Genomic DNA, 21722 nt, shown 5'->3' with positions numbered 1-21722 from the left:
TTGTTTTAAAAATGGAACATTTCATTTTTCTTTTAAAATGATACTTTAGTTCCTAATATAACATGAGTGTTAAATAGCACTAAATACATCCATGCCCCCCCCGCCCCCCCCCAAAATTCTAACAAAGGATATTTCTCAGTCTGAAATTAAATGGGACTTTAATTTTGAAATACTAAATAATTTCAGGTTTACTTAAAGTCTGAAATTTTACCTACTTGCTCTGGCTATGGCAGCTGAGCTGAAGTTTTATTAATCATAGATGTGTAGCGGGAATTCAAGAGTAGGCAACTTAATTTGCTCTTCTGTTTTGTGTGTATATACATGAGGGTTTTGTTCTAATGTTACCTTTATCTTCATTAATTTTGAAAACCAGTAGAAACACCAAAATCTGTTCTTTTGAAATTATTTCTTCTTATGGTAATGAAGTAAAAAAAAATTAATAATTGTTATCACCAAAGAAAGGCTCAGAACCAGTTGAAACAAAATTAAACAAAATTGTTAAATAGATATATTTTTTCAACAAGAAAAAGTAGGATGTGCCATCCAGAGGGAAAAAAACCCCAACAACCCAAACCAAAACCCTAAGATTTTTATTCAATTCAAAGAGTAAAAATGAGGCAACTACTAATGCAGGTCAAAATCCATTCTCCTAACCTGATCACAGCTGGAATGATCCCTCTTATCAACAGGCTTTTACCTTTTCTCCCTAATGAATTCTGTAGTTTCCTTACTATGAATCATGGATAAGGAAGTAATTTAAATATACTCAGAAAGAACTATTCTAAAAATGTCTAAGTTGCCTTACCTCATACTGTGCTGCCAAAAAGAAAAATATGCAGAAAAAGTACATTCAATCTAGTTTTGTAATAGTCTTAATGAGGACTGTTTTATCTGTGTATTACAATTCCTGATCATACAATTAGATAATGCAGAGCATATAAAAATACATCACAACCTGCTAGACTATTATACTCATCCTACATCTGTTTCTTTAAAATAGATAGCATACAATGAGTACTCTAAAAAGATGCTTCCAGATTATGAGAATGTATCACTAGGTAAACATTTTATTGCTCCAAAGCAGTTTTCCTTTGGTTCACAGCAGAAAATGCATCATCTCAGAGATGACTTCACCATAGGTAAAGCAAGATTCTCCTAATTTATAGTATTGCCAAGTGAGCTGCATCTTGACTGGATGTGATCGATTGCCTAAATTCCTTGTGTCACAAAGCAGTACTAAGCCATCAAATAATTCTCATGCATTATAAGGGGGAGAAGCCTGGAAGTACAAAACAGACTCCTAGACTTTATGTTGAAAATGCATGTACTGCTACATGCATTATGATGCTATGGAAGAAAAATCTTTATTTGCTTGCAGGATTTCTAAACCTTGCATGCATCCCTCTCCTCACGCGGGACAATACTGATGTTGCTGTGGCTGTTAGGTATCAAACCAGCAACACCAAATATCACTCGTGACATAGGTTTCTCTGATTTTATGCTTTCAGCTGTTTAAACTGAGTTCTAAGCCATTCTTTTCAATTAATTATGTACTACTAAACAACAATCATACATTTTTGTACCCTTAACATCATTAACTATTCTATCAAAGCAGTACTATTTTGGTGCATAAACCAGAACTACATTCGGTTGGCATTTTTCGTAGGAATCTTTCTGGGAGCACATTGCTGTTTATTGTTTTCAGAGTTTCCAGTTAGACGATTAAAGAGACTAAGAAACAGGTGAGTGACAGAGTGCACATTCATCTAAAAGAAGATAGTAAGTCAGTGTTCGGCATATGCAGTTACATGCAGCTGAAGACTTTCAATAACAGGGAATAGAAAGCTAGAATATTATTGGCACTGGGAATTATAGAGATGAGACAAAAACTAATAGCAAAGGTGGCAATACATTTATGGGAGTGGAAAATTGAATTCTTTGAAATGGAATATACTAATGAAGCAGTAGGCAGGTGAGGCTGCCTAAGGATGGTGGATGCAACAGCCCGGCCAACAGGGCTGCGAGTCCTCAAATTCTGTCTGGCTTTATGAGCAGTATTTGTAACTAACAGCTTTGTGAACAGAGTCCTGCATTTATTTTGTAGCACAGATTTGGCACTACAGGAAACTATCTGGAAAGGTGTGAAGTCCTGCATTTATTTTGTAGCACAGATTTGGCACTACAGGAAACTATCTGGAAAGGTGTGACAAAACCATCAAGGAGCCATCAGTACTGAACGGCTCTCACTTGGCTACAACGCCAGGGACGCTGCCAGCTTGGATGGAGATTTATCTTCCTGAGAACTTGAGCACAGAGCTGGGGGAACCGGGGAGGAACTGAAGTCCTCCCCCAGCTGAACAACTTGGAGAGCTTAACTTTTTCTTCCAGGGAGCTGGTTTAAAAGACACATTCCTCCAAGCCAAAAGAGTGTTTCCGTGTAATGGCAGGGAGCGACTGGGAAGGGCAATGGAACCAGAAGGTGCTTTGTGCTCTGTAAAAATTTGGACAAAGAACAGACTCAGATCTTAGAGGTAGAGAAAAAGCAAGAAGGTAATAATAACCAGAAAAGACATGATGAATTAGACAACAGTAGTTCTCAAAAGCCTGCACAGTCTGGAAGAAGTCCAGGAAGACTGTGCGGCTCACTAATAATCCTTCTGCAGGAAGACAGTACAAGGTTAGTTTCTGTTAATGAAAAGCAGCCAATACGATCTGCATGCAAATTTTTGCTTTTATATAATCAGATCCATTTATGAGGTAGCAGATCACCGTTAGACCTAACCCCAGATGAGGTTAGTTTTTCAGGATGCTTTCTTGGCAGGATCCCCCTAAAGTAATTACTAACTTTTTGTTATGAGTTTCTCGGTAGAAATCCTAGAGATGCGAGTGGATGGATGGGCATACTGCCCACCATTTAGGAACAGAGCTTTCACTTCTGTCAAAATTATCAACAAATGAAAATCATCCCAATATAAAAGATAAACATGTACACATATACAGTGACACATTAGGTCTAACTATGAGTACATACATGTAATGGATAATTTGCGAAAGTAACCAATACATGCTGTTCTGTAAGAGAACACAAGCTTTGCAAGAGATTTTAACCAGCAGTATTCACCATGAGGAGTCACACGTGTCCTCAAGGGTGACAGATCTTTAGATTCAAAAGATTCACACACACACCCACCCTTACCCAAGGGGAAGGAGCAGAGACCTAAATCCAAGCTATTGAAAATCAGTCTGTAAAATCTGCAACATTTGGGAATACAGTTTAGGCCTTAAGACTACTTTAACAGGATTAGATTGATACAAATGGTCTCTTCAGTGTTTGCTTTCAACAGTCAGAGTAACAGAACAGTAATGTTTATGATACCAAATTTCTATAAAATTGGAATATAGGGCCTATTCTAATGGAACCATGTTATTCATATCAATGACATTAGGATGTGGCTCATGGCGTGTATTTGCACTGCAGATTTCTCAGTGGTTTGCCATACCTTAATACATTTTCAAAATAAGAATGGAGGGAATGGCTGTAACTGATGAAAATTCCCACCAAGTATTTCTGCACAAATGTAGTAGGTACAGATTGTACTCTACTTAAAATATTAAAAAGCATATTATACTAATAATTTAAAAGAGCTCTTCAGTTCTTCAGTACTCTGTTTCACTCTCCCTGTAGTTTCTGCTGTGGTGTTGGGCCTGCAGTTACTACTGACTTCAGCAGGGCTGTGTACAGGCACAAAGTGTTTAACTTTATGGAACAAGTTATGGGATTGAGGCCTAAATCTAAAAGCTGTACGCTAATATTGTGCTAATATTACTTTCTTATAATCTTTCACCTATCAAACCTTTTCAAAGCCATTTGGATATTGCATTATTTTGTACTCACAATCAGGAGGCATTTTTTCTGTAAATAGCTTGTAATATTCTTTTAGGAGTTCTAAGTTTTCCTGGTTAATGTTTTCCTGCAAAGTGGTATCTCCAAACCTATAAAAAAGCACAATAAAATGATGAAAAAAATGCCCAAAGCTAAATTATCCTTCAGAATGATTTCTAGTGTTGGATGTACTAGGTCTTGTCAAATGTACAGTTACTAATCTCTCATGTGCTTTGGAACTAATATTTGGGAATGAGGTCACCACTTGTGGATAATTCTTCCAAAAACTTACGAACAAAGTAATCCATTTACAGACAAACATTCAATAAAGCACATATTCTTTTTGCCTTCATGAATCCTGAATAAATGCAAGGGCTCTTTGTGGGAATTTCAAACGGCACCACAGGCAGAGAACACCGACTCCTACATCTCTTACTGCTGCTGTTGCTTAGCTATATTAATTTCTACCAGAGCTGGACAATACTGAAGCCACACAAGACGGAAAAGATGCAAGTGTCAGGTGGAAAACCTTCTGAAGAACTAATTTCTGCTCTGATCTGAGCATAGTTGCTATAAATAGTCAAACTGATTACTTCTCTGGGCCCTTTCTGCCCTACGCTCCTCCTGAGCTGTTAGTTATCTTGGTTTCTTGTATCTGAAGCTAATGAGAGCGCCATTTCTCTGCTGTTGAGCAGTGATTTCACCATTAAGCTTCACAGAGTTATGACCCACAGGGTAGCTGGTTTCAGTCATCTGCCTCTAAGCTTGCTGCAGCACACAGACCTCAGCAGTCGCTCTACAGTGCTGCAGCCGGCTCAGGAGCACGTGCTGGGGTTTCTTGCAGCAGTCAAGTCTACTGGGAACACATCACCCAAATCCTCATTATCCTGCACCTCACAGAGAACCCACACAACATCAGGATGCCATTACACTTATCCACAAACTGACTATAGCTATATAGGCAAATATCTTTCTCTCTGAGACCAAAATTTCTACAACAGGCAAGTTTCACACAGGCTAAAAAAACCAACACACCCCAACCCCATCCCCCCCAAACACTGGGTACCTCTGCTATGAGATATGAATGTAAAGATGGGAATGTCCCTTAGGCAGTTAGGGCCAAGTTTTTGCAACTCATCTTTAGAATAGCCTTGAAATGAAGAAAAGACAGACAGAAAAAGAAAAGGAGGAGTACAGAAAGAGAGGCATGGACAGGTGAGTGAGAAATTCAGGTAAAGAAAAGGGGACATAAATCAGATGATACCAAATGTACTGCTACATCATGCAGAAGGGAATCAAATATTTAAATAAGCCAAAGAGCAAGAAGACTTGGCTGCTTCCTCAGTAGCCATTGCTGCACTGTCACATGGGAATATTTCTTTTAAATCAGATATATTCTCAACTGGGCTTCATTGAAAGAAGAGATGTTTGCATCTAACAAAGTAACATTTTCTAGAAATTTATCACAAAACTTTATTTCTATTCTCATGTTCATTTCCCCACAAAAGAAATATTTTTTACCTAAAAGCATGTGCAGTGTTTCCAATCTCAAAGACAAATGTGCAGCTTTAGGAGTTAAGCAATATTTTGAATTATGTCTAATGTTTACACCTACAAGTGCATGCAGAAAAGCTGTTTCTGCATGGAATAATCCAACTTGATTTGCTTGATAGATATAAAGATATATAGATAGATATATAGATAGATATCTATAAAGTCCCCATATATCCAGGCTGTTTCTAAATCTTGTCAAATCTTTCTTCAGGACATTTGTAACATACAGTCCTTCCTGCCTGTCCCACCCACTTAAGCTCTCACAAACTTTCTTCTTGGTTACTGCATACTCCTTTTCTCTGATTTTGGAAAAACATGATGTGTCCTAGTCACAATTGTCATGACTGATTTTGTTGGGTTTGTGTGTTATCACTCTGGCCATGTCACTCCTCTCATAGCATCACTTTTCCCTTCTTTATGGCATCAAGTGTAAGCTATTTTCATTTTCAATACTGTTTCAAGTTCTCTAACCAACTACTCAAGTCTTTCATCAGTAAAATGTCAGTTTTTACTGCCTTCTGATTCAGCGTATGTCTCCCACTTCAATTTTCTACCTAAATTTTCTCACACATCACCACTCATAACTCGGAGAAGTCTCCCATAAACATCCACAAAGCTACCTGATGGCATTCCTTAGAAGTCTTCCTTAAAAGACTGCTTTTACTCTGCTGTCTACAAAGAAGAGGACATGAAATTCCTGTTGTGCTTAACTTCTCACCTATTGTACAAGTTAATGGGTTTTCACTGTCTCCCTCTATTTCCCCAGTCACACTTGTGCTTTTGGTTTTGAGTTTATAGTGAATGCAATCTAAAGATATGTATTATGTCTCTTGGATGCTCTGTTAATAAAACCAGTTTAAAAAAAGGAAAAAAGTAGTTCTCTTAGTGTTGATGTCTACCTTGCAGTTTTAGCATTGCACAAACTTGGTATTTTAACATGACTGACACATACCCTTCTCTTGGAAGAGAAAATTAAGCGGTTGGTGAAACCTTGGCTATTATTGTACTAGTTAATTAGTTTCCAGCAATCTTTTCAGAAGAGTAATATTAACACATCAGAACTTTAACATCAGCCTTCCTGTTTCTACAAACATATTACTAACGCATTCCCTATTATTAACTACCACTCCTCAACCCTGGAAAAAAGCCCTAAAAAGCTGAGAAAAATGATCTCTTTCTAGCTTATGACTTGTCCAGCATCTTCAACCCCACCTTTAAGACAATAAGAATTTCAAATTTTCAAACTCATGTTTGAGAAGGCCGAAGTACTGTCTATGAACAAACTTCTACATCCGTGAAATAGAAATCCGTTTTATATCTGTATCCAAAGGAAATTTGGTGTTGACTGTGTGAAATAGTCCTGCATATGGTCATATCTTCACTTGGACTTTTTCATTATTTTGCATTGCTTCATAGCTTGTGCTTATTTCCTTTAATACTTTTTAAAATACACACCGAGTCAAATGTGAGGTGGTCCAAGAGCAAATAACAAAAAAGATTTATTTTTAGTCCTGAGAGATATCCTGCATGAGCATGGCATAGTTGGACAGAAAATGAAACACAATTTTTTCTTACCTCTCTGCAAGTGTTTGCTGTTCATTGATTCCAACATTAAAGAGTACTGGATACATGCGAAGTAGCTTTCCTTCTTTAATCTCTTGTGGCAGCAACTCAAACATCTTTGCCGGAAGCTGGACCTCTATAATGTAATGTTCACTAGGAAAAATAAAAAGAAGAATAAGGATAGGAATATTGATTGGTTTGCTTGAAATTATAACCTTCCTAAATTATAGAGAACATGTAGACTTATAAATCAGTTCCCCCCTTTTTCCCTTAATTGTATTGAACAATAAAATATGACGATTCAGCTTGCTTGTTTTAAGAACGTAACCAAGCTACATGGAAAAAGGCAGGTATATATAATTATACACTTGATACTCGCTTTTTTACTGAAGTGAAAATAGGACTAAAGATGAAAGCAGTAAAAAGTCTTCTGCTACCAAAATATCACTGAGAACACCTCAACTCTTAAAATGCATCTTGCTGAGTTACAAAAATAACTTCCTTTCAGAAGTCACAACTTGATCCTGTATCCACTCTAAATGTAATATGAGCAAAAAACCTTTCACCAAAAAACCAAAGCAAAATTCCCATTTTCTTCAGTGGCTGGATTTTCTCCCTGGGAATAGAAAGCATCACCAATAACAAAATTGCCACTGTGAAGATAATAATTGAAGGCTCATTACGCAAACACGAATCCTATTTTAGGAGAAGGGATATGATGTATAACAGTTCTGGTTTTATGTTTGTGTTTAGTCTGACTTTATGAAAAAGCATGTTACTTTTGCTGCCAGTCCAAATTCTGATCATGTGACACCCTCAAGTTGAATTTCACCTGTCTTTGAGGGTTGATGCCTGACCCCACAATAGAAACAACGGCATGCTGTTAACTTAGTTCTTATTAGCTTTCTTTCCATTATTAGAGCAATCGGTCTAATAAAAGAATAGACTAGAAGCAAATCCATTTATCTCCAGGATTTGGCATTTTAATCATTCAAAGAGGGCCAACTGATAATGAAGATTGAAATTTTCTCTCCTGCACATTTGGTATCCCACCAAGAAGGAAGAGTATTACAGCAACAGGAGGGAAGGACGATCTATACCCTACCTACAGAAACCAGGCCTAGGAAGTCACACAACTTTTGCATGTAAACTTAAGATGGGAAACTTAAAACCTTTAAAAATAATCCTTTAATAAGGATTAAAGGCCTCTTAAAATAATCTATCCTGAAGTCCCTCTAACCCTTATTTTAGTCAATCACGTGCTTGCTAAAGAATTGAAATACAGTCTGGATTACCCATGCCTAGAATTTGGGGGAGAAAAGGCAGAAAACCTTGAAGAAAAAGGGTATTTTCTGCAGTAGCTCTGACACCCTTGACAAGCTGGAGGGATGAGTGGCACTATCTCAGAGCAGGCGTTTGGATAAACAGCTTCAGCTTAGAAGAGCTAGTGGTGGTGTTTGAACCTCTATCCTGCCCACGTATCTGAGAACAAAATAAAATGGATCCAGTGCAGACTTGTGACTGAAATGTAACTACATTCAGCTAGGACAACAGCGTATGCTTTGGTACAGGCTAGAACTAGCGTGTGATCTTTGAGCAAATGCCAGATGCTCCCTACTGAGGGGGGTTATCAGTTTTGAATGGAGGATACATGTCTCAGAGGGGAAAAAAAAAGGGGGGGGGGTGGGGAAGAAATAGTTCTATTCCCTAGATAAGTCTATTTGGTTTGTGTTTTATTTAATGAAGTAACCCATGTGAAGGAAATGGAGAGTTAGCAAGGACGACAGCAAAGAACTCCATACAAATGATCTTTGCCTAGCAGCATTCATCCTCAGCCTGCATGTGAGCACTCCTAGCTGCTATCAAGTGCTACCAGAATATTCTTCTGTGATGAAGTGCTTTCATGAGGTTGAGAAGAAATGTTGGTTTAGTCTAATTCAAAGAGCATACGCTACTGAACCAAAATGCCACCAAATCACTGCATTGCTGCATTTCACACCCCCAAAATCACTACAAATCCTTTAGTGTGTGAAAGGACACTGAGAAATGCTGACCTTCAGGCATGACAAATTAACATCAGTACCATTTGAGAACTTCCCATTGTCCATTTTTTTTCTTTTTCAAAACATTTTTTGAAGTCTCAGAGATAATCCTTGGTAAGTTTTAAAAATCTGTAAGCAATTGCACAATGAAAATAACCCCCTTCCGATCATGTAAGGAGAAGGCTATCAAGCTGTGACAGAGAGCTGTCTGGAAAGTCCAGGAATGGTATTGGTCAGGTGGTGGTGGTGGTGGTGGTGGTGGTGGGGCAGACAGAAAAAGAATTCGAAGTACTGAATATGGAGGACTTTTTTGACATTAATTTTCAAAAAATTTTACAGGTCCTATGCTTCTACTTAAACAAGAAACAGTAATACAGCAGTAAATTTTATCACCATATGGTTTCTCTCTTTTATGGCTACACTCAGTGCAGAGACACTAGGTGATTTTGGCATGAGATGGATAAGGTGGCTACCACATTTTCCAGTGAGAAGGAAAATTCAGCACATAATTTTAAACATTTAACAATCTCTCAGGGAAACAGGGTGGAGAAATCCAGCATGTTTCAGAGAGTAAATAATAAATCACTACCTCTTTCAGAATGAATTGTGTAGATTTAGGTATTAAGTATTTAAATGTGTATGATTTCATTTAAACAGGACTGCTTAAGATTATCCTTTTCTTTGACTTTATTTGCCTTATTCTCTAATATTTGTTATCATCACATATGAAGATAGACAAACACTTGCAGTCCTGTTAGAAGGCTTCTGAAAATTACCCGCATGCAGCTGCGGGCCACAGAGCCTGCAGCTACTTGCAGTTGGTTGAAATCGCACACGCTTAGTTCATTGCAATAAACACAAAACAAGTCATCTACATGCACCTTTGCTTTGCTTTGTAACAGAAAAGAAAATACACACATGATCAGTCACTGCACCTCAGCTGGGAGATACTTTACTGAGGTCTTCCTTCAGCTAAGTGACAACTTTTTAGATCACTTCAATGTGGCTCTAAGTGCTAGTCCAATAGTGGGCTTCGTTGAAAACATGACATCAAACCCTGTGATGCCACAAAGTTCATGTGTACGATCAAATACATTCTATCAAAGAATTTTATAAAAGGAAACGTTAACTACTTTTGCCTATAATAAAAGAACCTGAGTGCCTGAACAGAACTTCTCTTCACCTGGATGGTCGGGGTCAGCCACCCACCTCCGCATGTTAGCACACTGCTAGTCAATGCCACGCTCTTTGGAAGGATTTGTTTGTCTACACAGAATCTCGGTCTTAAGCACTTCCCTAGAAAAACAATTACGAGTGAATACTCTGACTCTGCAAGACAAGAATTTGTAGCTTAATTTTCTGTCTTGCATTTCTACAGTCTTTTACTCTCATTTTATTGAGCCACACCATATTACAACCAAAATGATCTAAAAATTGCGGGGGTTTTAAACATTAATTAGGAAATAACTAGGTTTTCTACTGTCTTTTCTTTTTATGGTTGACTTCCAATGCCGTCTGATAGGAGCTGTCTCATCACAGCTCTAACAGGCATGGGGCTCCTCCACATAAGCCTTAAAGATTTTATTTTTTTTTTGTCTGATAGCGATTCCATCCAGTGACTACCTGCCAGTACGTACAGTACAGCAATCACAGGCAGTAACTCTTCTTTCTAAAGACTGACTACTCCATCAATCCAGAATGCCTGAGGCAGCTTAAAGCTCGAGTCTCTTTCAAACTGAGGACCTCCTAGTGTGACAGTTCAGTGTACCGCAGTAATGGCAGCAAGCCAGTAAATGTAGCTGCTGGATTTTTCAAGATTTTTGCCTGCTGTGATTTTCAAAGGATGTATTTCTTCTGTTTTATCTACATACCATAATTATTCTTAATTATTCCTGATGTGTTGCCTATCATACTCTGGCCTTCCTGCTATTTATTTCAATCCTTTCTCGGAAGGCCCATAGGATGAGAGGGAATCATCCAGAATAATTAAGTAAATCAGTGGTGAAAGCCCCCTTCAGAGGAAACATATCTTTTCTAAAAGTTGCTGCTTGTCACTGAATTTAATTTACAGTTATCTTAAGAATAATGATACTATTAAGGAAGTGATTTCTGAAAAAGTAAAAACATTTGGAGCTTCAGACTAGAATAATAATGATGATGAAAACCCCATTCCTCCTGTACAACAATCTTGTTAACCCTCTTATAGCCACAATTAATGAAGTATTTCAGCTTTTGTCCTGATATTCAGCAGTGCTTATGTGAGATGCATAACGTCTTAGTGGCTTTATGCAAGGATTTCCAGGGTTGGGTATGTCCTATGTGATCTTCAGCAACTAAGATAGGCTTTATTTTTCAAAAGTGACAACTAAGTTTTGGCATCTGAGTTTTTCAGTTTCCATCTTAAGACAATCAAGGCTTAACTCTTAGAAATGCAATTTCATTTGTCACACTGAAATACAAGTTCTGGACAACTCAAACCCAAAGTTTCTTCAGTTAGAATATTGACCTTGTCACTTCTCTTTAGATTCAGTATCTATATACAAAAAATGCAACAGAAGCTCTGCAAACCCAGACACTGTTTTGATTAATTTGTATTAATAATTGGAACTTTCAGCTTTTCATCAGGAAAGTAGCCCAGAGCCCATATTGGTACTAGCTTTACAAATCCCTACTATGTCATTACATCTACATTCACCTCATGAAAATGAAAACTACTGCACTTTCCACATAATAGAATTCATCAACAAGAAAACCATTATCTGGGTTTTCATGTGCTACAGATTAAAACTACATGCCATGGGCTTCAGGAAACAAAGTTCTTACCGCCTTCCAGTTATAATCGGCAAAAAATCTTCTGATTTGGCTTCAATGACTTTGAACATTACTTTCTGCAAATCTGAAATTCCCACAGCCATGTCCTCTAGCATCCCCGCTTCTTCACCTATATGGAAAGATTACAGAAGTTATTAACAGAGTAGACAGACCAGTCACTGAATAGGTTAGAGTAAAGCAATACGGGGATTATATTTTCCAGTCTGTGCATTTAAAAATCACAGCCCTAAATCCACATTAAAGTAACCTACATAAAACCAGACTGATTTTTAGAACTGCTGACAATTCTCTGTGGCCTAAATGATAACTATGAGTATTAAGCACCTCTGAAAATCATCCTGCTCTCTATGTGCATAGAATAACCTTAGAAAAGCCATTTTTGTCTATTCTGAGAGTGTTTTTAAAGACCGTCCTGCTGATGGAGGACAAAGGTTTTGAGAACAACAACGAGTACCTTGCAAAAGGGAGCCTGACAGCAATCTCCAAGGGAGTATCTGCAATTGCCTGTGCATTAAAGAGCTGCAAAAATGCTAAATCCCTCTACTTTGGTCAAAATCTCTAATTTGGGAAAGGATTCCAATACATCTAGTTCATAGCATTTTGAAACGTACAGCAGTTTCTCCCTCCAAATGTCCTTTGTAATACCTATCAAACGATGGCATCTGTAACAAGCTAGGAATTAAACAGTTTTCAGGCTATCTTCACATCACCAATAGTGGCGTGGTCAGGGCAGAGGCTGGTAAGAGTCAGTAACTGTTTAAACCTGCTGTTTGGGTTAGCCTTATAAACCTGCTATTTTGGGTCAGGCCAAATGCCTATACAAATAGAGACAATTTTATTAAAACCAAAAGTTCCACTAGCTGTACTGAGGAAGGAGTCCCCTGTATTTAAGACAATGTAGGTCACTCTGCATGGAATAACTGGCAACTAGTGTTCTGAGAGAAATTGAGAACAAAATAAATGAGTAATTTTTGATGCAGAATTGACAACACAGTATCAATGACTTCACCTGTGCTATTATATGGAAGCCTACTGTCTCCCAAGGGTAATATTTGTTGATTCAATAAGCCAAATTACTGGAAGCAGAACAGAGGTTAAAATAAGAGCCTCCTGGATAAATTTCTGGTCTGGATGCATAAGGACCTTTGTCCAAAAACAATACTTACTATACGTACTAAGGAGTCCTTCATATTGCACAAGCAATCCAACGCTATGAAGCTGTTGTAAAAATCCTTGATCACGTAAACCTGTGTGCAATTTGATTACAAACCCACAAACCAATCCAGCAAGCTATAAAGACAATGAAAAAATGTGAAATTAACAGATGTACTGTTATAGTTAAAATGAGGCTAAAACAAAAGTAATATTTAGATATTTGAGAAAATAGCATAGATATTTCTGTTTAGTGACTACATACATAATTTCATATTGATATATTACTGAGGCATTTTTTGGTGTAAAAAGCAGTGAAATATTCCCTTATTTTACATTAGACAAGCTTCATTTGTTTTGTGGTGTTGTGTGTTATTTACACAGACATAAGTGAGACGAGAACCTCCATTGGCAGGCTATAAACACATAAGGCTATGAATTATGATGGATTTGAAAGCAGTTAGGCTCCTAATGCAACTGAGTCTCCTTGGCAGTTGCACCCTAACTCCTTAATTATGTTAGGAAAAACACATAACTTAAGGGAGAAATTAGACTAATAATTTTGAGAAAAATCTATCTGGAAAACATGATCTACAGGAGAAGATCAAAAGAACTTCAGTTATTTACCAAGAGAAGACAAGTCTGAGAAGAGACATGCTAATAGTCTTCAAACACATAAAATCTGCTAAACTGAAATCAAATAATCTGTTCTTTATTTCCAAGGTGACCAGGAGAAAAAAACACCTAGCTTGAATAGCAGCAAGGAATATTCAAAGGATAGACTTGGGAACTTCACCTACAGGGGAGGATACTGGCATATAATCTAGGAAGACTAAAAATAGCTTTATGGATCCTTCTTTGTGCAAAAGGGAGATGAGGTAACCTTTTCCAGTCCATTGCAGACGTACTTCTCTGACTCAGTGATACAGTTACTAGGGGTTTCCATCTACTCTTAATTTCTCTATCACATTATAAAATATTTAAGGGGATGTAATGGAAAATACATGAAAATATTGTGCTAAATTGAAAAAAAAAACAACAAAAAAGAAAACCACAAACATTGGCATGAAGAGTATGCTTAATTATAGCAAGAGTAGGACATAAGTGACACAAGACAACCTACTGCTTGACTAAAGACGATGTCTCTTCTGAGCGTCAGCATCAAACATTGTGGCAAACCACAGGCAAGTTCCTGGAGCAGAACAAATGCCATTGATTGCTTCGCCCTGGTCACCACTTCTCCCATGCAGTCCTTCAGCGTAATCACCAGGGGGTAAAGCTGCTCATACCAGTCACCTAGAACAAGACAGATCATCTGTTCCAAGACGGAAAACTTGCAATGAAAATCGTTTTCACAATGGGAAGAGGGCTGCAGTGGCTGTGTAGATCACCCTACACAATAAAATGACCCGGCAGCTCTATCCTAACGATTGCAGAACTGCAAACACCACCGGAGAATATGCTTAGAGGTAGGACTCCAGCTTACCACCAAGACTGGGGCTAAGTCCTTGGCCTGAATCCAACTATATCCTGAAACAATGACTATTTAACAGACCTAACTGCTCTGTAAAACTTGCATTAAGGTGTCATAAACAGAGCATATAGGGTTACATGTGAAAACTCATTAAGCACAAGATGAATACAGTGGAGATTAAGATCTCCTGTTCTTTCCAGTACTGACAAATTCCTATCTAAACAAGTGAAGTACCATCAAAAAAAAAAAAGTGTGAAGATCTTATATTTAAGAAAAAGTGGGTGCTGGAAGGCAAGAGAGAAGAACAAATAGATATCTGGAAGGATATTATCTGTTTAACGTATAGGCTGGAAAAAACCTAACCTTCAGGTCACATTCCTTTTTAGCTTCTCTATAGTGTTCTCTTTAAATATTTAGAGATATTGAACTCATTATTTTTTCAGCTACTTCGAGCAGAGAGATTTAGAACTATTTTGTAATATGTTTTGCTCTGTTAAAATATATGGTAGGAATATCAGAAAAAACAAGCTAGTGAAGTGCTTGAAAAATGGGAGTCCTTAATACATTACAAATGAAACAAACTGATAACTAGGAATGGAGGAAAAACAGAACAGCTTACTCAAACTTGCCCAATTACCCAAGCTGTTCCTGAATTTTTCAGGATTTAATAAAATCAGACCTGCATTGCAGTTGCATATGGTTTTGCCTACTCCTTTAAGTTGAGCAAATAATAATAATAGAAAAAAAAATAATCACCCTCCTTCAGAATCTACATCTCAGTTTCATTGTTATAGTTTAAAATGAAAGAGAAATCAACACCCTAGAAGAATCTATATAAAATAGGGAGTGTAACTGACTTAATACACTCCATCACTGACTCATATTTTCTGTAGATTAGTGTAATTAAGGATCGATGATAATTAAAATCTGTTCCATTTAAATTGTAATTAGGTGGAAGATAACTGCACATTGTTTCAGGTAACATTCTGAGTCAGGCCACCGAAAGACTCATTAGTACTGAAGACATTCTTTAGACGGGAAGACATAGCTGCCTGTTGCAAAGTCAATTTGGCTATGCACCAGAAAAATATGTAAATGAATAAAACTGTAGCCAAGAACACTGGTGAGAACTTTGAACGCCAGGAGAAACAGCAAAAAAATAAGGCACAGAAAAGAGGAAATAGGAACAAGGACAGAGCAGTCACAGAGAACAACTTGGGTTCCTTTGCAAATAATGTCTTTGTGGTCAGACAACGTGTGTTTTAACACAGTCATACATATTTAAGTGTGAGTAATACAGACAGAAGAACCATTCCCTGGAAAACAGCATTTATGAAGTTAGAGGCATTGTGAACAAAACAGAACATAAGCCATCCCCCAGTTTCATGCTCCAGCAAAAAGAAGCAATTTTATACATGCCATTGACTAAGAGAGTACTGACACACTGCATGCCAAGGTCTGGTGTACACATTTTAAAGAGACTGCTGAAAAAATGGAGAGCTTGCAGAGGAGAGCTACCAAGATTTAGAGTTTAATCTCCTTAAGCCTATGAAAAAGGCTGAGCAGCAACTTCTTCATGAGGAGAAAATAACAAGTACAAACGGGCATGTTTATTCTAGGGAATAAAAGCACAAGAACAACCAAAGGCTGGAGGCTGCTGTGAGACGCAGGCAAATTTAGAAATAAGGTAGACAACAAGGTGTGACACACTGGAAGTCAGACTAGACAGACCAAACAATTTAACTCTCCTTTCAAGTCTTAAATTATAGTAATTTATTAAATTAATCAATAAGTAAATGCCAAGGAAAGCAACTGCAGCAGAATAAGATCAAAAGATGTAATGCACACTGAACCAGCGAACAGGGCTGTGTGTGATAAGAACAGAGCTTGTTGTCTGCTTCTGACTTGAGCAAATAATGAAAAAGATCATACCTGGCCACTTTAAAGTAGACCTGAAGGTACAGCTAACAGACATCTCTTCCACGTTCATGGGAAAGCAAAGCTGGATACAGACACAGCCAAGGATCTTGCAAGTACACTGACAGCCAGGGCGAGAGAGAAAGAGCTGAATTTCTAGAACTAGCCACACTTTGCGAACCTGCTATTACAATTTCAGGTTCTGTGGACAGGGCTAAAGAGCTTTACTTACAGTTTTTCATCGAAGAGGGGGTCACATAATGGCCACAAGTCACATAACACTTAGATCTGTTTCTACTCAGCTGCCACTTAACCAGTCAACCTGCACTGTGTATTTCTGCTTCTTTAGAAACTTAACTTTGTTTTTGTCCTTATTGAACGGCATCCTAATATTTCAGTGCTCCGTTTCATCAAGATCCATTCTAATCCTGCTCCCATTGGTGCTTAAAACCTCTCCCAGCTTTAAGCATCTGCAAATTTTATAAGCATCATCCATATTTCATAAGCTAAGTCAGTAATAAAAATATTGAATAATACTGGACCCAGAACAAATGTAAGTGGATGGCACTTCATGCAGCCTTCCAGGTTGGCAGTAAACAACTGATAACTACCTTCCATTATGATTTTCCAAATTATTTTGCACATACCTTGTAGTAGCTTCAAGATCATTTTCTCACAAGGATTTTTTTGGGGAGACTACATGTTTGGAATGCAATTTTTGTCAGTAATAGTTGCATTAAGAAGGAATTCAAAGATTTGAAACTCTGAAGGCCATTTTTTCATTAAAGGACATTCATGCTAAATACATTAAAAATAAATCCTACTGAGTACTTAATGTCCCAAAGAATATAGAGCTTTATTTACATATGTATTTCGCTTTGTAGAAAAAAAAATAAAAATTGTAAGTTTGTAGGAAACCTTACCCTAATGACTGAGGAAGGATAAATTATTTTATTATAGAATATAAATAGAATTGTACTTGCCAAAAGGAAAGAAGATAAGACTATACCCTCTTGTGATTAAGTTATCAATAACAATCATCTACTCCTTGCTCACACTGAAAATTCTTGTTCACAATTAGTAAGGATGTTCAGTCCCCAGAAGGTGGAGCTAGTTAGCAAATCTAGGAGAGGGATTGCATTGTTTCTTGAAAACAAAGTATTTATGAATGGACTAGTATATTCTTATGTTTATCCTTTTATTTTAAAGCAAGTTTAGTGTGTTAAGATCAAAATAAAAGGAGTATCACAGACAGGTCTCGGAAAAGACAACGCTAGGAAAAAAAAAATCTATATAGCTGCTCAATCTTTGGTCTGTTAAAATCGCTATATGTCACTTGTTATGCAGGATGTCCTGTTGCAAATACTCCAGCAAGAATATAAATCAGGGTCATTCATTAACAATGCACAAAGCTCCAAATATCCATCAGAAGCACTTACTTATAGCAAATACTGCAGCTTTTAAGCTGCTCCTTGAAACTGAGAAGCACTGTGAAACTGAAGTTTATGAAACAAAAAAAAGCATTGTATTTTGAAGCTTGCAAGTAAATTCAGTAGAATGTGGAAAATAAAATTGTCTTGTATGCAAGGGATAAATATAGAATATTAATACAATTCATAAAGAGATGTTATTTTTTAAAGGGAACTTTAAAATCCTGCTCTACATTCGGGTTTAGATTATCCTGATCTAACTTGCCACAACATTGGTGATATGTGAGGATACTGCTTGGTTACGAGCTACTGCTTACACATCTAAAAGAGTTTGGAGAAAGGTGCAAGATACCCTACAACTCCTCCCTCATGAGAAAACTGGCAGTAAGCTCAGAATCAGTTGTTGCTGTAGAGAAGATGCAGGGGGGCCAACCGCGGCTCAGGACCTCTGCTCCTACAGAGACCGATGATAGCTTTGTAGAATCACTTAGGGAAGGGAATAGTACAAATTATTGCTTTTGCATTTAACACATTCAAGGATTTACACACGTTGACACTTCAGGTGTCAAATTTCTTTTAAGTTAAAATTGCAAGATTTGCATCCTCAACGCAGCAGAAAATCCTTTGAAAAAGACTGAAGAATTAACTGAATGAGCAAACATCTCAGAAAAGACATTAGGAACAAGAACAGAAGCAACAAGGAGACTACAGGATGACTGTCAGGTTGCTAAAATGACAAGGGTAGCCTGTCCTGTTTGGAATGTTTAGCATCCAAACAAAAGAGTCAAAGCCTCCTGATTAAGCAAGGAAACTCAATTAAAAAATTGTGCTCGTCAGTTGTTGGAAAGGAAACTAAAACAAGGCATAAAAGCCAAACACATTAAAATGGAAAATGGAAGGATGAAATTAAAAGAAGTAGCATCACTACTATGCAGTTAGTGTAAGATTAAAACAACAGACTGTGCAGCAAAGCACTGAGTAAATACTCCACTTCCACTGCTAACAGAGAGTTGTGGAAGTTCAGTTTATGACAGGATTTGCCCTTTGGTTGCTGGAAAATGCCCTTCAGTCCCATGTTCTCTTAATCAACACGTCTGCACAGGCAAATGACCTGCTTAGCACCCAACTAGTCATTTCTACATGCTAATATTCAAGTTGCAATATGTCAAACTGCATGTTAAATTTGATAAAGCTTGGCAGAAAAGCAAGCTCCTGCTCTTTTCAAAGTCAGGCCCATTGAAGTGCTTATTAAAATGTGCTGGTAATCAAACAGGAAAAGCCCTAAGGCTTTGGAATAGCACTCCTATCTCCTTTTGCCCTGGTAAGACAGGAAAAAGCCAATTCTGTCAGTGCTGTCTGCACCACCTAAAAATCAGTGGAAATCTTTGATGGCTTCAAGTCACCTCAAAATTTAAATGGTTTGAAGTTAAAAGCTAAACATGGAATTAAAAGCAAGAAGAATGCATAATGTCATACTCTTAAAGGAACAGAGGCCCCTACAGAGGTATGGTAATGAACGTAATAGCAGCTACTCACAACTTAACTTTTCACTGTAGCTAATCACTTATTCCCTTACTACCTGAACACACAAATAATCCATGATACGGTTGAAATAACAAAGGTTAAACAATGTAAATGAGTTGTCTTGATATCAAAAAATGAACGTTAGACAAACTCTGTCTTAAGGAAAAAGGCAAGCAAAACAAACCAACACAAAACAGCAGCAAAGCCCTCAAAAACAGGTAGCGCAAACAGCATGAAACAATTAACCCCCAGAGTCTGAATTTACTCAGCTAGGATAGGAACATTCTTCTGATTTTTTTTTTTTTAAGGGAGGTTTAAAAGCTGACTTAGTAGAGTTCATGTATTCAACTGTGCACCAGAAAAGGTCAGCTTCCTATTTCTTCATCTTGCCACTCAGCTCTTGGAGCTCAGTTTAACTCTAGTATGAGGGCTAGGCTCTTTGAGAAAGGATGAGGTTTTATGCTCATAACTCTGCAGCATTTCTCACAGGAACACCAAAACCCTGCATAAGTCTTCCTGGTATTTCTGCAGTTAATATAATAGCAGTCTACTTAGCACAGTTTGGGTGTCCAGAAGAACAATTTTGAATTCTTGGGGATTTAATATTCCACTGTAGCCATCTGAGATTTTCTACACTGTCACATGGATTAAGAGTGAAAATGGAAACCATCTAATCATACATACATACACAAGTGTCTCAGCAGCTTTATTCACAATGGAAACAGAAAAAGAAGGCAATGGCAATAACAGACATGAAGCTAACGAAATCTAGTATACTCAAAACATAGAAGTAATGGATAAGCCTTGCTCTAGAAGTGTTGTGCAACTAAATATTCTGATGTCTTGTTTAAAAAATAGTTTGTTGATTTAGTTAAATAGTCTTCCTTTCCATTACACATTTTTAAGCTTCCGTCAATAGCCGAACTACTTAGAGATAGTACGGCTGAAGGGGTAGTCTTATATGCTGTGCTACATATAGCCCAGTTAAGGACCCTACCAAAAAGAAAAGGATGGTACAAAAGTGAGAGGAAAAAGAAAAAAATGTGCAGAAACAGAGCTGATGCAAAAATAAGCTTAAAAGAACAGGAAAGAAAAATGTGAGGAAAAGGAAGGGAAGAAAAAGGTTTTCAGAACTGTTTTTGTTTCCTCAAAATAAAAAACATCTGCTACTCAAGTGAACAATGACCAAGGGAGAATTTTTCATTTTCCTGACTAAATGATAACTTACAGTAAAAGCTCTTCTCCTGAAGATGCAAACAAAACCGGAACACTGTTTTAGTTCACATTTCTATCAGTATTGCATCGGGAGGGATGCAATGAAAGGATGCAGTGCCCATCCCTAGGGCACTGAGAGACAGAAAGGTATAATCTATACTTATGGAGTCCCCATCAGGTATCAGATTATTTCAGAAAAATTAACCCACATATGCCTGTAGCAATGTGGCTATGAATAGAGGTTTTCCTTCATTCCAGCTAGGAAATATGGCACCATTCCCCAGGTGCTCTTTGCTGCCTACGCTGAAGGTTACCATTGGCCCATTCATCTGCCCAGCAGCAGAGTTTACAGTTCTGTAATTCGCTTCAGGCAAAATCCAGGTGCAATCACACTGCCAACTTAATTTTTCTTGAAATAATGTGGTGGATTTTGTATGTAGCAAATTAGGGAGTGCTCACACAGAGCCAGCAGAGGAATGGCTGGGTGATAGTTCTGATGGTGTGGTACAAGGAGCAGATGAAAACAACAGCTTCTTTTAGCAGCACAGCTAAGCATGGAGATCTGTCAGGGGCTGTGTAAGCATAAAAGCAAACTACTGTGTTTCACTGGCACCTCTAATGCTGCAGGACAGGCTTTCACATTCTGTCTCCCGTGGAAAATGCAAAGGCAAAAATAAAAAGAATTTAATGTTGTCAAGTAGTTCTCCAAGGCAAACCAGCCTAGAGTTAAAAGAATAAAAAAACCCCCTCTCCTTTAAAATCCGTCTACTCTTCCTGATTTATCCTGCAGAGAAATCATAATCCTGCAACTGATGAAACCATAGCATGTTACCTTGGTAACTGATAACTCAAATTCAGTCTTAAGAATACACTCAAAGGTCAGACTGCATGAAAAGTTAGGCTTAAGAGGGTATAATTCATGTTGAAAGGTAAGTACAAGAAAAGAGTGCCACCGAGATTTCTGATTACAAAGATTCCATACAATAAATATAAGCATGAAGAATAAGATCACACAATGTCAACACTGAGACTGCAAATATAAACCTATCTTGGAAAGCTCTGAATATATGTTGTGACAACATCTATAGTTATAGGAATATGCTATGGCATCAAATTATTGTTGTAACATTTTCTAC

The 21722-nt window shown here is 37.6% G+C and overlaps 1 protein-coding gene across 1 annotated transcript in view; it reads right to left on the bottom strand.

Moving 5' to 3' along the window:
- The window catches only part of INPP4B (inositol polyphosphate-4-phosphatase type II B), a 381542-nt gene that overhangs the window by 84861 nt on the left and 274959 nt on the right, over positions 1-21722 (bottom strand). Inside the window, exons 22-26 of the mRNA XM_075035790.1 lie at positions 14150-14322; positions 13041-13164; positions 11866-11983; positions 7013-7153; positions 3896-3993 (exon numbers count right to left, since the gene is read on the bottom strand). Coding sequence (XP_074891891.1) covers positions 3896-3993; positions 7013-7153; positions 11866-11983; positions 13041-13164; positions 14150-14322 — 654 coding nt within the window. The remainder of the gene's footprint in view (positions 1-3895; positions 3994-7012; positions 7154-11865; positions 11984-13040; positions 13165-14149; positions 14323-21722) is intronic.

The sequence above is a fragment of the Buteo buteo genome, chromosome 1 (genome assembly GCF_964188355.1).
Source record: "Buteo buteo chromosome 1, bButBut1.hap1.1, whole genome shotgun sequence".
Lineage (NCBI taxonomy): Eukaryota > Metazoa > Chordata > Aves > Accipitriformes > Accipitridae > Buteo > Buteo buteo.
The sequence above is the reverse complement of the archived record's forward strand: the minus strand, read 5'-3'. Positions and strand labels throughout refer to the sequence as shown.